General features: G+C 38.3%; 1 protein-coding gene across 3 annotated transcripts in view; it reads left to right on the top strand.

Moving 5' to 3' along the window:
* The window catches only part of ctnnal1 (catenin (cadherin-associated protein), alpha-like 1), a 71947-nt gene that overhangs the window by 18021 nt on the left and 41732 nt on the right, over window positions 1–12194 (top strand). For all 3 annotated transcript variants that reach the window (XM_016239514.1, XM_016239515.1, XM_016239512.1), the window contains exon 2: window positions 10866–11055. In XM_016239514.1, coding sequence (XP_016095000.1) covers window positions 10866–11055 — 190 coding nt within the window. The remainder of the gene's footprint in view (window positions 1–10865; window positions 11056–12194) is intronic.

Raw genomic sequence — 12194 nt, 5'->3', positions numbered from 1 at the left:
TTGTGTCTCATAATTTCTGTTTTATTGCTCGATTAGAAAACTGTTGGTGGGCCATAAGAGTATCCTGTGCTGAGCGTTAATGTGGAACCAGTTTTTCCTCTGCTTGTCTTTCTCTTGACTGACAATTCTGCATCTCTGAATTGCTGGCATGAAGTTCGTTCCAAGGGTAGAGTAACATTCATAATTTACACTGTTAGGCCTTCTTTGAAACCTGAAAAAGACTTATTGTTACAGGATCCTCAGCATATCTCCATGAGCCACCATAAAAGTGTTCACATGACTATATTTGAAGTTTTTCATATCCATGCGATAGCTTTGTCATTTTACTGAAAGATGTTGTATGGACTACGTTTATGTTACTTTATCATCCTTTTTGAAGTTTAAATGCTTCTATCCTCAATCATTGTAATTGCATGACAAATACATTTCATGACCAGCCCAATTTTCATTTCTCCATTTGTGTTTCATGGAACAATGAATGCCAAACATTTTTGAACAACATGAGGGCGAGTAAATGATGACAGCTCTAATATTTAGTGTATCCATAGTATCCAGGTGTTCATTATAGAATGCAATGAACATATATTGTATTAGCTTTGTATTATTGTATTAGCTGAATGTGGTTTCATGAACGCATGAAGATTTCAGCTCAGTGAAAATGTTGCATGGCTGGTGTGCGATGAACTGGAAATGTATACTCATTTTCACCCTCTTTTGGGACACCTAATGCATGAACTCTGAGGACTCAACTATCATCTTTGTCAAAGCTGGAGGCGAAAATGGGTTTATGTGTACTGGACACGACCTCACACTTTCGGCCAAGCCATTAGAGGGTGAGAAGGAGATTTCTCATGACAATCGCACAAAGGAAAGCTTTGCTATAGTGGGAAGATGTGATCCTCTCAGTAGTGAGATATTTATTCCTAATTGAGATTTTCCTGTGCAAAACTTTCTGGGCCGGTGCTTTGGAGATTTGAGGTGTTTTGAGAATGAAATCGTTGCAATGTGACTTTAAAGGGTGTTCTGGGTGGTTCTAGGCAGTTTCTAGGGCATTTTGCGTCATTACTAGGTGGCTGACTAGCTTAAATCCATTAAAAAAATCAAACCACAAATAATATTCGGGTCATTTGAATGTAAAGGTCTAGGGCATTTTGCGTCATTACTAGGTGGCTGACTAGCTTAAATCCATTAAAAAAATCAAACCAAATAATATTCGGGTCATTTGAATGTAAAGGGCTCTTTACTCAGACAAGTTAAGGCTGCTTTGTGCCTGCATAAGAGCCAGACTAAATTATGCCAGCTCTGACCCACCTCAGCCCCTAGTGTCAAAGTATACAGGTTGTGATTGCTGTAAAAATTTATTTGTGTCACCTCTGAGTGGCATTAAACAGGCTGTGCAAAGACACCTACATGCCACTTCAGAAGTGCTTCTGTGCCACCTTTGCAGTGTAAAAGGCAAAAAAGTGTGAAAACTGCATTACAAAATTTTAAATCAGTTTTAACATTTTGATGTTAATCAATGAATTTGAGGATCAAAACCCTTACAGCTCCAACCCTTAAGACTGGTGTGGAGTGTTTGACCAATTCTCCAAACCCATAGTGTACCCCAGGATGCTTGTTCTGTGCTCTCTCCACCTTAATTAACCTCACCTTTGCCCTCTATTTAATGGTGCACTCTTACAGTAATGACAAGGTCAGAGTGGCTGTGTGCTTTTGGTATTTGTGAGAGAAGTTTCAGTGAGCGGCCATGTTGCCAGCCCCCCCCCCCTAGAGTCGGTAATAACACTTACATCAGAGCTGCAGAATGAAAGACTTTATTGTGCTCCGCTGAATGAGCGTGGAGCAGTGAGGAGGACAGGTACTGCAAAGAGATCTGGAAGCTTTTTATCAGTCGGCCCTGGGACACATGGATTTCAGATGACTATTTATTTGAACTAGCAGACCTTTTTAAGAATGTGTTCACCTCACTTCTGAAAGACAGAAATATCTTAAAGGGGTCATATGATGTTGCTAAAAGAAAGCTCATCGGTCTGAAAAGCGAGGTGTGCTCTGATTGGCCAGCTATCCAGTGCGTTGTGATTGGCCAAATACCTCAAGTGTGTGACGGAAATGTTACGCCCTTATCATACTGTGATGCCCTGTCCAACCGGAGCGACGAGACAAAAACATTAAAACCCATTATAAATGAGCCATTTGTTACATCCAGTGGGGACGGATTATAATGACATATACTGTCTTTTTATGCGTTGCATTGAGCCGCGTAAACATAAAACCATGTCTGCATTTGTGACTGGAGAAATTGCAAACAACAAGCGCTACTCTACACTGCTCAAAACTCGCGTTTGAATCGTCAGTGGCAAATTCTTTAATATAAAAAAACATACTTTCAGTCTGTGAGTCAGAACAGCCGGCATTGTAGTCTACTCTACCAGGATCAGGAAACAGTCCTTCATAAAATGTGCTGCACACATTTGAATATTTGGGTTGAACTGTTCTGGAACAGTATTGTAAATACAACTTAACCACTGATTTCTAGTTGTGTCGGATTCGACGAAGGAGCGGCCGGCGGGCTTGCGGCAACCACATGTGACGACCCCGGGCTGGACTCCGCTTTGTCCATGGTAGTGTTGTCACGGTAAAAAAAAAGCCAAGAACTGCTTTTCTGACTGATATGACACAAACAATGTTAACCATTTGTACGTTCTCTAACACGCATATTTTAGATTCACAATTCATTTAAAAGCCTCTGGTGTGTAAAAATAGTAAATATCATCATGTCCTCCTGTTTTTTTTATCTTAATAAAAGTTATAGGAGCATTAAATAATTAATAAAGAAACTTCATTCTAATGCCAACGATTAACTACTCTAATAACAGCATTCATTTCAATCCGACATTCAAATTAAAATATTTAATAATATTTATAACAGAAGCGTTGTTTCCCACAGACTTGCACTCTATTTGTGGCAGCATATATATGCAAATTCATTCTCTGCCAGCAGGAGGCGCTTGTAAAGCGGGAGAGATAGAGGTTTCCCCGGTAATAGCTATACACAAAGCAGCGCTTAGCTCACAAACGCTTCTCAGGCATTACAGGCAAGATGAAATGAAAATGACATCCATAATTTTCTGAAGACAGTTGGTTTCCTTCAGAAATACAGTGATATAAAAACACCCGCATCGGGTTTCGACTTTGACACGTGCAGTGCTCATGTTTATTCAACGAAGTCAAAGCCTTTTGGAAAATCTATTTGTGGCGGTCAGTTTTGATATTGTAGCGGGCTGCCACAAATAAATCAATGTATGGGAAACACTGAGCTAAATATAAAAAATTAAAGGAAATTTAATTTTGAATTCATGTTCTACTAATATCAGTCTAATCGGTCTAGTATATCCAGTCAAATCCCAAAAGAAATAATCATATCCTGCCCTGTATAATTCCCTATATTATAGAATATTCTGCTTCACTCTCAGATGTGTTGTGATTGCTGTCTTCAAGGATCTGGGCTGCAAACACAAAAGTGGCTGGTTCCAAATATGCATGGTCTGGGAAGTGAAGAGCAACTTAGGTCACAAGCCTGATGTAACACCTTTGTACCCTCAATCACTTCCCTTCAAGTCCCTTTAATGTTTTGTGGTTAGTGCACTTTACTGGAAGTCACTGTGGATGATAGCAAGTATTGATACTGAATGCTCACTACTATATTTTAGATTGTGCCACTCCAAAACCGTACATCTTGTTTTAACAGATGGCATTAATGCAGAGCAAGTGTGGGTAAAATAGAGTTAAACGCTGACCGTATAAAGAGTGATTAAAGGACCGAGTAGTTTGACATCTGTACTGTTGTGCAGCCAGTGATTCTTGGCAGGGCAAAAAGCTCACCAATCACTGGGTATTATAAGCCCCAGCATTCCAACAGCACTATGTACTTCGTCTTCCCATTTCCCTCCCCATCCAGCCATTCATCTCTCTGCTAAGGCACATCTGCGTTAAATCACAGTGAAAAGCAGCCCTAAATCTCTGCTGTATTGAGCTCGCAGGTACAGGAGACCACACTTTCCTGCCATCCCTGTCATATCTGCTCAGATGTAGTCTGCAAACACAGATAAAAGAGAACTTTCCCCATTGTGCTGACTTTTTCAAATAATACATGTCTGTGAGAGGAAGTTGGAACTTTATTATGAGTTAGCCCAACTAATCTCAGAATCGCACCACATGACCTGAAGGTATAAAAGATTAATTTCTACTCAGTGCGAATCTGCTATATCTGCACATACATTTTCACAGTCTTGATGTCTTTTTGCACATGATGAGCACATTTTTCAAGCCTGGGAAATTGTGGTTCCACCTAATCTAATAATAAGAAGACCACCATCATATAACCTATCAGGCGTGTTAAAGGGATAAAACACCAGGAATGCATGCAAAACAAATGTGGTGGTCTGCAGCCTTTGTGTTGAGCCTGAAGATATCCCACAATGGCCAGTATGCTGGTTCCTGCATGCCAAGGTAGAAAAGCCACCCTTTTCTCATTAGCTTTTTGTTTATATAGCAAGTTCAATAGCTGTGATGTACAGTGCACATGTGCTCTGGCTTCACATTTGGCGCTCTGCCTGTTCGGCTTTAGTCAAACATTTAATGGGTGTACAGGAATAGATCAGTGAGTCTTTGTACATTGATGACCCGTGGTACCTTATCACAAGCCCTTCTGGTTTGATTTAGGTGTATTCTGAGTTGTAATCACCATGAAAGAGAGTATGTATGGGAGCAGCGAAACAATTCCTTAGTTTGGCCTGTGTTGTATTTTATTGTAAGGGGATCTCTGAGGTCCTCAACTTCAGTTTTGCGAAGCTACGAGAATACTTTTTGAGTGCAAAGAAAACAAAAATAACAATTTATTTAACAATTCTTCTCCCCCGAGTTGCGTCTTCCGCCATTTTGGAGAGTACCCAAGAGCGTAATCGACATAATCAGCGTTGTTTACGTTCGGGGCAGAAAGCGCACGCATGAACGTAATCTGCGTAATCATCGCTGTTTACGCTTAGGGGAAAGCGTGCGTATGCATTGTGATGCTCTCTAAAATGGCTGAAGACGTAACTCGGGGGAGAAGAATTGTTGAACATTTTTTTATTTTTGTTTTCTTTGTGCTAAAAAAGTATTCTTGCAGCTTGGCAAAACTGAAGTTGAGCCACTGATGTCACGTGGACTGTTTTACCGATGTCCTTACTACGTTTCTGGACCTGGGAACATTATATTTGTGTTGCTGTCTATGCAGGGTCTGAGAGCTCTCACATTTCATCAAAAATATCTTAATTTGTGTTCCAAAGATGAACGAAGGTCTTACGGGTTTGGAATGACGTGATGGTGAGTAATTAATGACAGAATTTTCATTTTTGGGTGAACTATCCCTTTAACTTGGAAAATGGAGACCATCTTTGGGGTGCATCAAGATGATGGATGATAATGACAATTCCACACACAATGTCAGACAAATGTTTAATTACTGTTAGTTTAAACAGTTTTTGCCCTGTGGCATGATTGAGTGAGCTGTCATAGTGTCATCATGTTGTGTTTTTGGTACAAATATCTCCTTATACTCAATGAGAGAGTCACATGGATGCTTTCAGAACACACCAACTTCCATGATCATTCCTTAATTTTTTTAAATCAATTTTTAACCACTTTTATCTTTTATCTTTTTTCTGTCCTTTAACCTGAGATTGAAAAAGAGTGTGATGGAGCTTTCGTTCTCCACAGGTACGGCTCGTGAAATTAAAAGGATCTCTTTCATCTTTCACTCTGATAGACTGTGATTAAATGGAATACATTGCGTTTTTCCTGGTAAATGTTTTTTGGCTGCAGAATTGCATAATTTGTGGCAAAATGCAATAACATTGTGTCATGTCATGCCATTGCAATATCCCATTTCATTCGTTTATTCAAACAGTATTCATCACCATTAAATTGAGGTTGAGCTTCACTTACAAGGGCAGACACTCATATTTTAGTGCAGGTTAGACTGGACACAAACATGGGCATGCAAGACTGAACCAATTAAAATGTGTTTTCTTTAAATATATATAAAAAAAAATACTATTATTGAACTTTGAATGCTCTTTGTATTTATTGTGTATTTCAAAAAGTAATTTAATATAAAGCTTGTTGAGCCCACAATCCATCTGCCACTGTTTGGCATATACCTACAATTCATGTTGTGCAGTGAATTATCAGGGTTGTTTTTCATTCAGGGTTTAGTCACCTTGCTGTACTTATCACGCAAATACTTTTCATAGTAACTAAATCTTGTTTTGCTCAAGATGTCTTTCCAGAGTGATTGGTTTAATGAGGGTGAGATGGTGCATATGAAACATTAGCTAGCAAGCATCCAACAGAAAATGGAATTGTCTCTGCAAAGAAATGAAATATGATAGATGTATAGGGTGCTTGAGAACAGCTGTCATATGCATCTAATGTCAATATAAATACATTCTGGTTGTCCTTCATGTCTCCTTTCATAATGGTGCAGCTTTTTTGTCTCCTCAGTACCTCAATAATAGTTTATGGAAATGGGCTTTGCAATGCCAATATCTATAACGCAATGTGGCCGATGGCTGATTTAATGGGGCTCAAAGTCCAAAATATGTTTTTTGAAATCTGAAATTTGGGGCATTGTAAGCCTGTATTGGACAGGACAGCTGAGTAGAGATAGCAAGCGAATGGAGAGGGGAACAGGATCAGGAAAGGACCTCAAGCCAAGGCTCGAACTGAGGTGCTACGTGATATGTCAGAGCACTGCCCACAAGGAATTCGATTTTTTAATTAATGAAACGTTTATGAAATAAAATGAATAAGAAAAATTTAGCTACGTTTCTGCACTATTTCTAGGTTACGAATCAAATAAGTGCATTTGTGCATGAGAACAACATTAAAGTCTGTATTTAAAAAAACAACAACAACAAAACTGGTCCCTCAAGTTATACTTATAATGATTTGTTAAAAATAGCAAAATGGTAATAAAGGCCCTCTAGGCCCCATATATGTATGTTATGTATAAATATTATTTAAAGTATCAATAAACCGGGCTATTATTACATCCATGCTCAAGTTCAGACTCTTAATTGACTATGCAGGAATGGGAATTGGACTATGCAGATAATCTCAAATTGGTAAAATATCAACCGGTTAGTTAGCCTGGCAAATAGATTGTTCTTTTATTACAGCCCAGACACAAAAAAGGCAGTCACATTGCTATTTTTTGTAAGCACTCTTACAAATCGATATAGAGCCTAATTTTTTAGACATCTCTTTACTTTTCCGTTTCTTTCAAGTCCAATCTAACAGGAACCATGGGCGGTTCTTTGCAGGCATTTCCAGCTTTTGTCCAATAGCTTGATCTGAAGTCAAATTCTGGCCCTTGGAGAAATAGATTTCTTTGTTGGAGCAATCGTGAGACAGGCCACTGATGGCGTATTTAGTGCTGAAAAAGACCACACCGTGCACGTAATGATAAAATGCATTAGTTATCTAGCATCATTTCAACTGGCTTGACATTGTTGTCGGGTAAAAATCACACTGAATTGATTTACAGCTTCCTGTTTTGGGTTTGTTTGGCACATTGTGTAATTTATAAGCACACATTGTATAATGTCTTTGAAAGGTAGTTCACAGAAGACTTTATTTGACCAAACCAAAAGTCATACTGTGTTTGTTCCGTAAACTTGTTCAAGTTTAGAAAAGAATGTCAACAAGCAAGTTTTGAGCTATATCTTTGCACAAGATAAAAATAGGCTCAGTCGGCACTGCCAGCGGCATTTAGACAGAGGAGACTGCTGTGTTGAATCAATGTGTTTTTTATGCAGCCTCTTTTTTTGTTGACATAGCCAGAGTGGGCCGTGTGCTAATCCAGCAACAGGAAGTTATGAGTGCCACCACCCTCTTCCTCTGACACATAAAAATACACACGGTGCTTTCTCACTTTCACTTAGCCTGTGATTCTCACTCAATGCTTTAAACAGTTTGTGTACATAGCCTAGATCTTAAGACCTTTCTCATGTTTCTGTGGTCCGACTTCAGTGAGTAAGACGAGAACTGGTCTCGGGTCAGTGTCTTACTCTGGAGCACTGCCACTACTGAAGGACATGCGAGTGTCACCACAACATTACCTTTACTGAGGCCATGCTGGATTCACACACACATTCACACACTGACTCAAACACTCCCTCACTCATTTACTCATACTGCAGTGGCCTGCCAACATTTCCATCAGCAGAATTAAGGGTATGACCAAATGTATGAGGCAGTATGAGTCATTTTATATTGTGATATTTACACTACCGGTCAAAAGTTTTGGGTCAGTACGATTAAAAAAAAAAAATGAAATGTATATTTTTATTCAGAATGTATTAAGTTGATCAAAAGTGACAGTAAAAAGCATTTATAATGTGATAAATGGTTTCTATTTCATATAAATGTTGTTCTTTTGTACTTTCTATTCGTCAGAGAATCTTGAAAAAACTATGTTTTTAATATTGATAATAATATAAGAAATATTTCTCGAGCACCAAATCAGCATATTAGAATGATTTCTGAAGAATCACATGACACTGAAGACTGGAGTAAGAGCTGCTGAAAATGTAGCTTTGCCATCATAGGAATAAATTGGCAATTTAAACTATAATAAAATCAAAAAAGCTTTAAAATTGTAATAGCATTTCACAATATTACAGTTTTTACTGTATTTTTCATCAAATAAATGCAGCCTTGGTGAACATAACATTTTTAAAATGTAACCGACCACAAATGATTAAATAGTAGAGTATATGAATTTATTTATTTTTGCACAACGGACATACCGTGATATTACCAGTATAGCAGAATCAGTACCTTTTTTCTACTTTTTTTCTTTCCATTGCACAACATATACCATCATACTGCAAAGATTGTGAGATAAGCATCTAGAACTCTGAATAAACATTATACATGGTGCTTTTCCCGAACTGTTGACGTAATGTCAGCATTGAACCATTCAACCCTCCATTGTTCACAGCCCCCTCACACCCTTATCCTCCAACTGGATTTTTTTTCTCCTCCTCAGGGAATGTTTCATTTTTCTCCATCTATGACTCATGGATGGCCCTCGGTTTGTTGGCAGGATGGCTCGTAGCCATCTAATATCGGCGCATGAGCGGTGAGGCAGGAACAGGGCCCTTTATCTCTCACCCGAGCATCTGATTACAGCCATCTTCAGGGAAATGTGTCAGACACCGAGCGAGCTCTGGACCACAGGATGACGTAGAAACACCTCCCCCTCGATTTATCGCTCTCCCCTTCTGCATGTGGGTGTCGACATAAGAATGCATGGGAATGATTCCAAGAACTCCCTCAGAATGACAAATTATAACAGCACTAAGCAAAATGAACAAAGCGTTAAAGGGTTCATGTTTTACACGTGTACCATTTTATGTGGTGATAGTCAATATTTCTTGTCGTAAGTTAGTTTTTCAAGACTATTTTCATCCATATCTTTGACCCTAAGAATTAAACCGTCTGTTTTTGCTACTGCACCTTTAAGAAAACCTTGCCAGAGCGTTAGCCAAAGTACAGAGAAAGTTTCCTGTTAGCTGGGAAGTGGTCCCTTTAAGTGCATTCAGAAAAGATAGATGGATAATGCCAAACGTCAAACCCCAGATGACTCACTCATGAGGAATGTAAATATGAAGCGTACAAGATTCATTCATCATTCACTATCCATGCTGAAATATTCGCTGCTGAGTAGGAGTAATCTGTCACTGATTATGTGCAGTTCTTAGTTAAAATTCAAAATATTGGGAAGGACATTATTTGCATACTTCTAAAAGCATTCTTATTAGTGAAGTTTTTTTTTTACTTGTCATATTGCTGTTGGCTGTAGCACATGTAGGCTGCTGTTTGCTCCATGCGGCCTGTTTTATAGTATTATTCTCAGGCACTTGTGTTGTCCATGCCTCCCTGCTGTTGTCCTCCAATTAAACGTTTCCTTTAGCAGGCCACCTGCCATTACTCATCAGCAGGAGGTGAGGGATTTCAGCTCTTGAGAGCGGAAATTGTAAAGGGCTCTGAGTAAATGATTGATGAAGTCAATCCTGACACAGACAGAAGACCGTAGCTGTGATTGTGTCTGAAAGAGCGATAGTGTGTAACGTTAAACGTATGTTGATGAAGAGGATAGGAGGAGGGCGTCGTTCTCACCTCTCTTCTGGCCACTCACTTTCATTCGTATACTCTTTGTTATCCTCTTCTCTCTTCATTGTACAGGCATTGTACACTACCATTTAAAAGTTTGGGGTCAGTTTTTTTTGTTTTTGTTGAAGAAAATATTCAGCAAGGACGCATTAGATTGATCAAAAGTGGAAGTTTAGACATTTATTTATTTTTTGTAAAATTATAAATTTTATTCAGTGAATCTTGATTAAAAAGTATCATATTTCCACAAAAAAAAACATTAGGCAGCACAACTGTTTTAAACATTAATAATAAGAAGAAATGTTTCTTGAGCACCAAATCAGCATCTTAGAATGATTTCTGAAGGATCATGTGACACTTAAGACTAAAGTTATTTCTGCTGAAAATTCAGCTTTGCCGTGCCAGAAATAAATGACATTTTAGTCATTTTAATTTGTAATAATATTTCACAATATTACTGTATTTTTGATTAAATAAATTCAGCCTTGGTGTGCATAAGAGACTTCTTTTAAAAAAAATTACAAAACTTACCAAGCCCAAACTTGTGAGGTGCAATGCAAAAACTACTTATCACCTTCTGTGTTGAATTATCTATACATGTAAACATTATTTTGCTAAACAGTGCCTTGTTTATCTCATTCCAGATTACCACACTGATCAATCACAAAGACAAGCTCAAGAAGACAGAGAAGACCTTACGGGCCATCCAGAGAGTAGGGCAGGCAGTCAGTGTTGCAGTTGGCCGCTTCGTGGCGGTGGGTGAAGCCATTGCAGCAGAGAATGAAGACTTGAAGGATGAGATGGGACTGGCTTGCTTTGAGGCCCGGAGAGCAGGTTAGTCTGACACTATTCAACTGGAAGAGCAATGACACATAAGCAGTTTTCCCGGGTAGAGTTACCAGGCAACAAGTAACAGGAAATGGACAGCTGGGTTAAACATAGCGGAACTTGTCAACAAGCTCAGAATAGCCTGTCAGGGTTGTACACCATGCAAAATTGATCTTAAATTATTTTCAAATTTAATTTAATTGATGTAGCATACAGGAATTGCAATTTAAGTTGAATTTAAGGAAGTATAATTAGAGACGTTCATATAACTGCCATAAGTGTATTTTCTAATAATACTTTTATTTTTTCTTTACAACCATAAACATATCATACATACAACATAAGAGGTACTCCAAGAAACATTAGATCATATTAATAATCAATCATTGAAATACCACCTACACAAATGAGTATTTCATTTATATACACTACCGTTAAAAGGTTTTTACAATTTTCAGTAGCCATTACTTAAATCTTGTCACATGATCCTTCAGAAATGTTGAAAACAGTTGCAGACTAGTTTAATATTTTTGTGGAAACTGTGATAGTTTTTTTTTCCAGGATTCTTTGAAATGGAAATGTTTCGTAACATTATAAATGTCTTTACTGACACTTTTGATCAGTTTAATGCATCCTTGCTGAATGAAGGTATTAAAAGGATAGTTCACCCCAAAATTAAAAATTGATGTTTATCTGCTTACCCCCAGGGCATCCAAGATGTAGGTGACTTTGTTTCTTCAGTAGAACACAAACAAAGATTTTTAACACAAACAGTTGCAGTCTGTCAGTCTTATAATGAAGGTGAATTGGAATCACGGCTTTGAGAGTAAAAAAAAAACATACACAAACAAAACCAAATTAAACCTTGCGGCTCGTGACGATACATTGATGTGTAAAGACACAAAAAGATCGGTCTGTGCAAGAAACTGAACAGTATTTATATAGTTTTTTACCTCTGATGCACTGCAATGTCTGAACTGTCCTGAGCGTGTCCTCGACAGCCGGCGCGTGACGCATCTTCTTCTTCTTCTTGATTTACGGTGGATCACAGACTTATAAGTGCATTACCTCCACCTATCTCTCAAATGGACCATTGACTCTCCTAATTGATATTGTAGATAGAGTGTCAATGGTCCATTTGAGAG

This window comes from Sinocyclocheilus grahami, unplaced genomic scaffold (genome assembly GCF_001515645.1).
Source record: "Sinocyclocheilus grahami isolate Dianchi unplaced genomic scaffold, SAMN03320097.WGS_v1.1 scaffold566.1, whole genome shotgun sequence".
Lineage (NCBI taxonomy): Eukaryota > Metazoa > Chordata > Actinopteri > Cypriniformes > Cyprinidae > Sinocyclocheilus > Sinocyclocheilus grahami.
The sequence above is the reverse complement of the archived record's forward strand: the minus strand, read 5'-3'. Positions and strand labels throughout refer to the sequence as shown.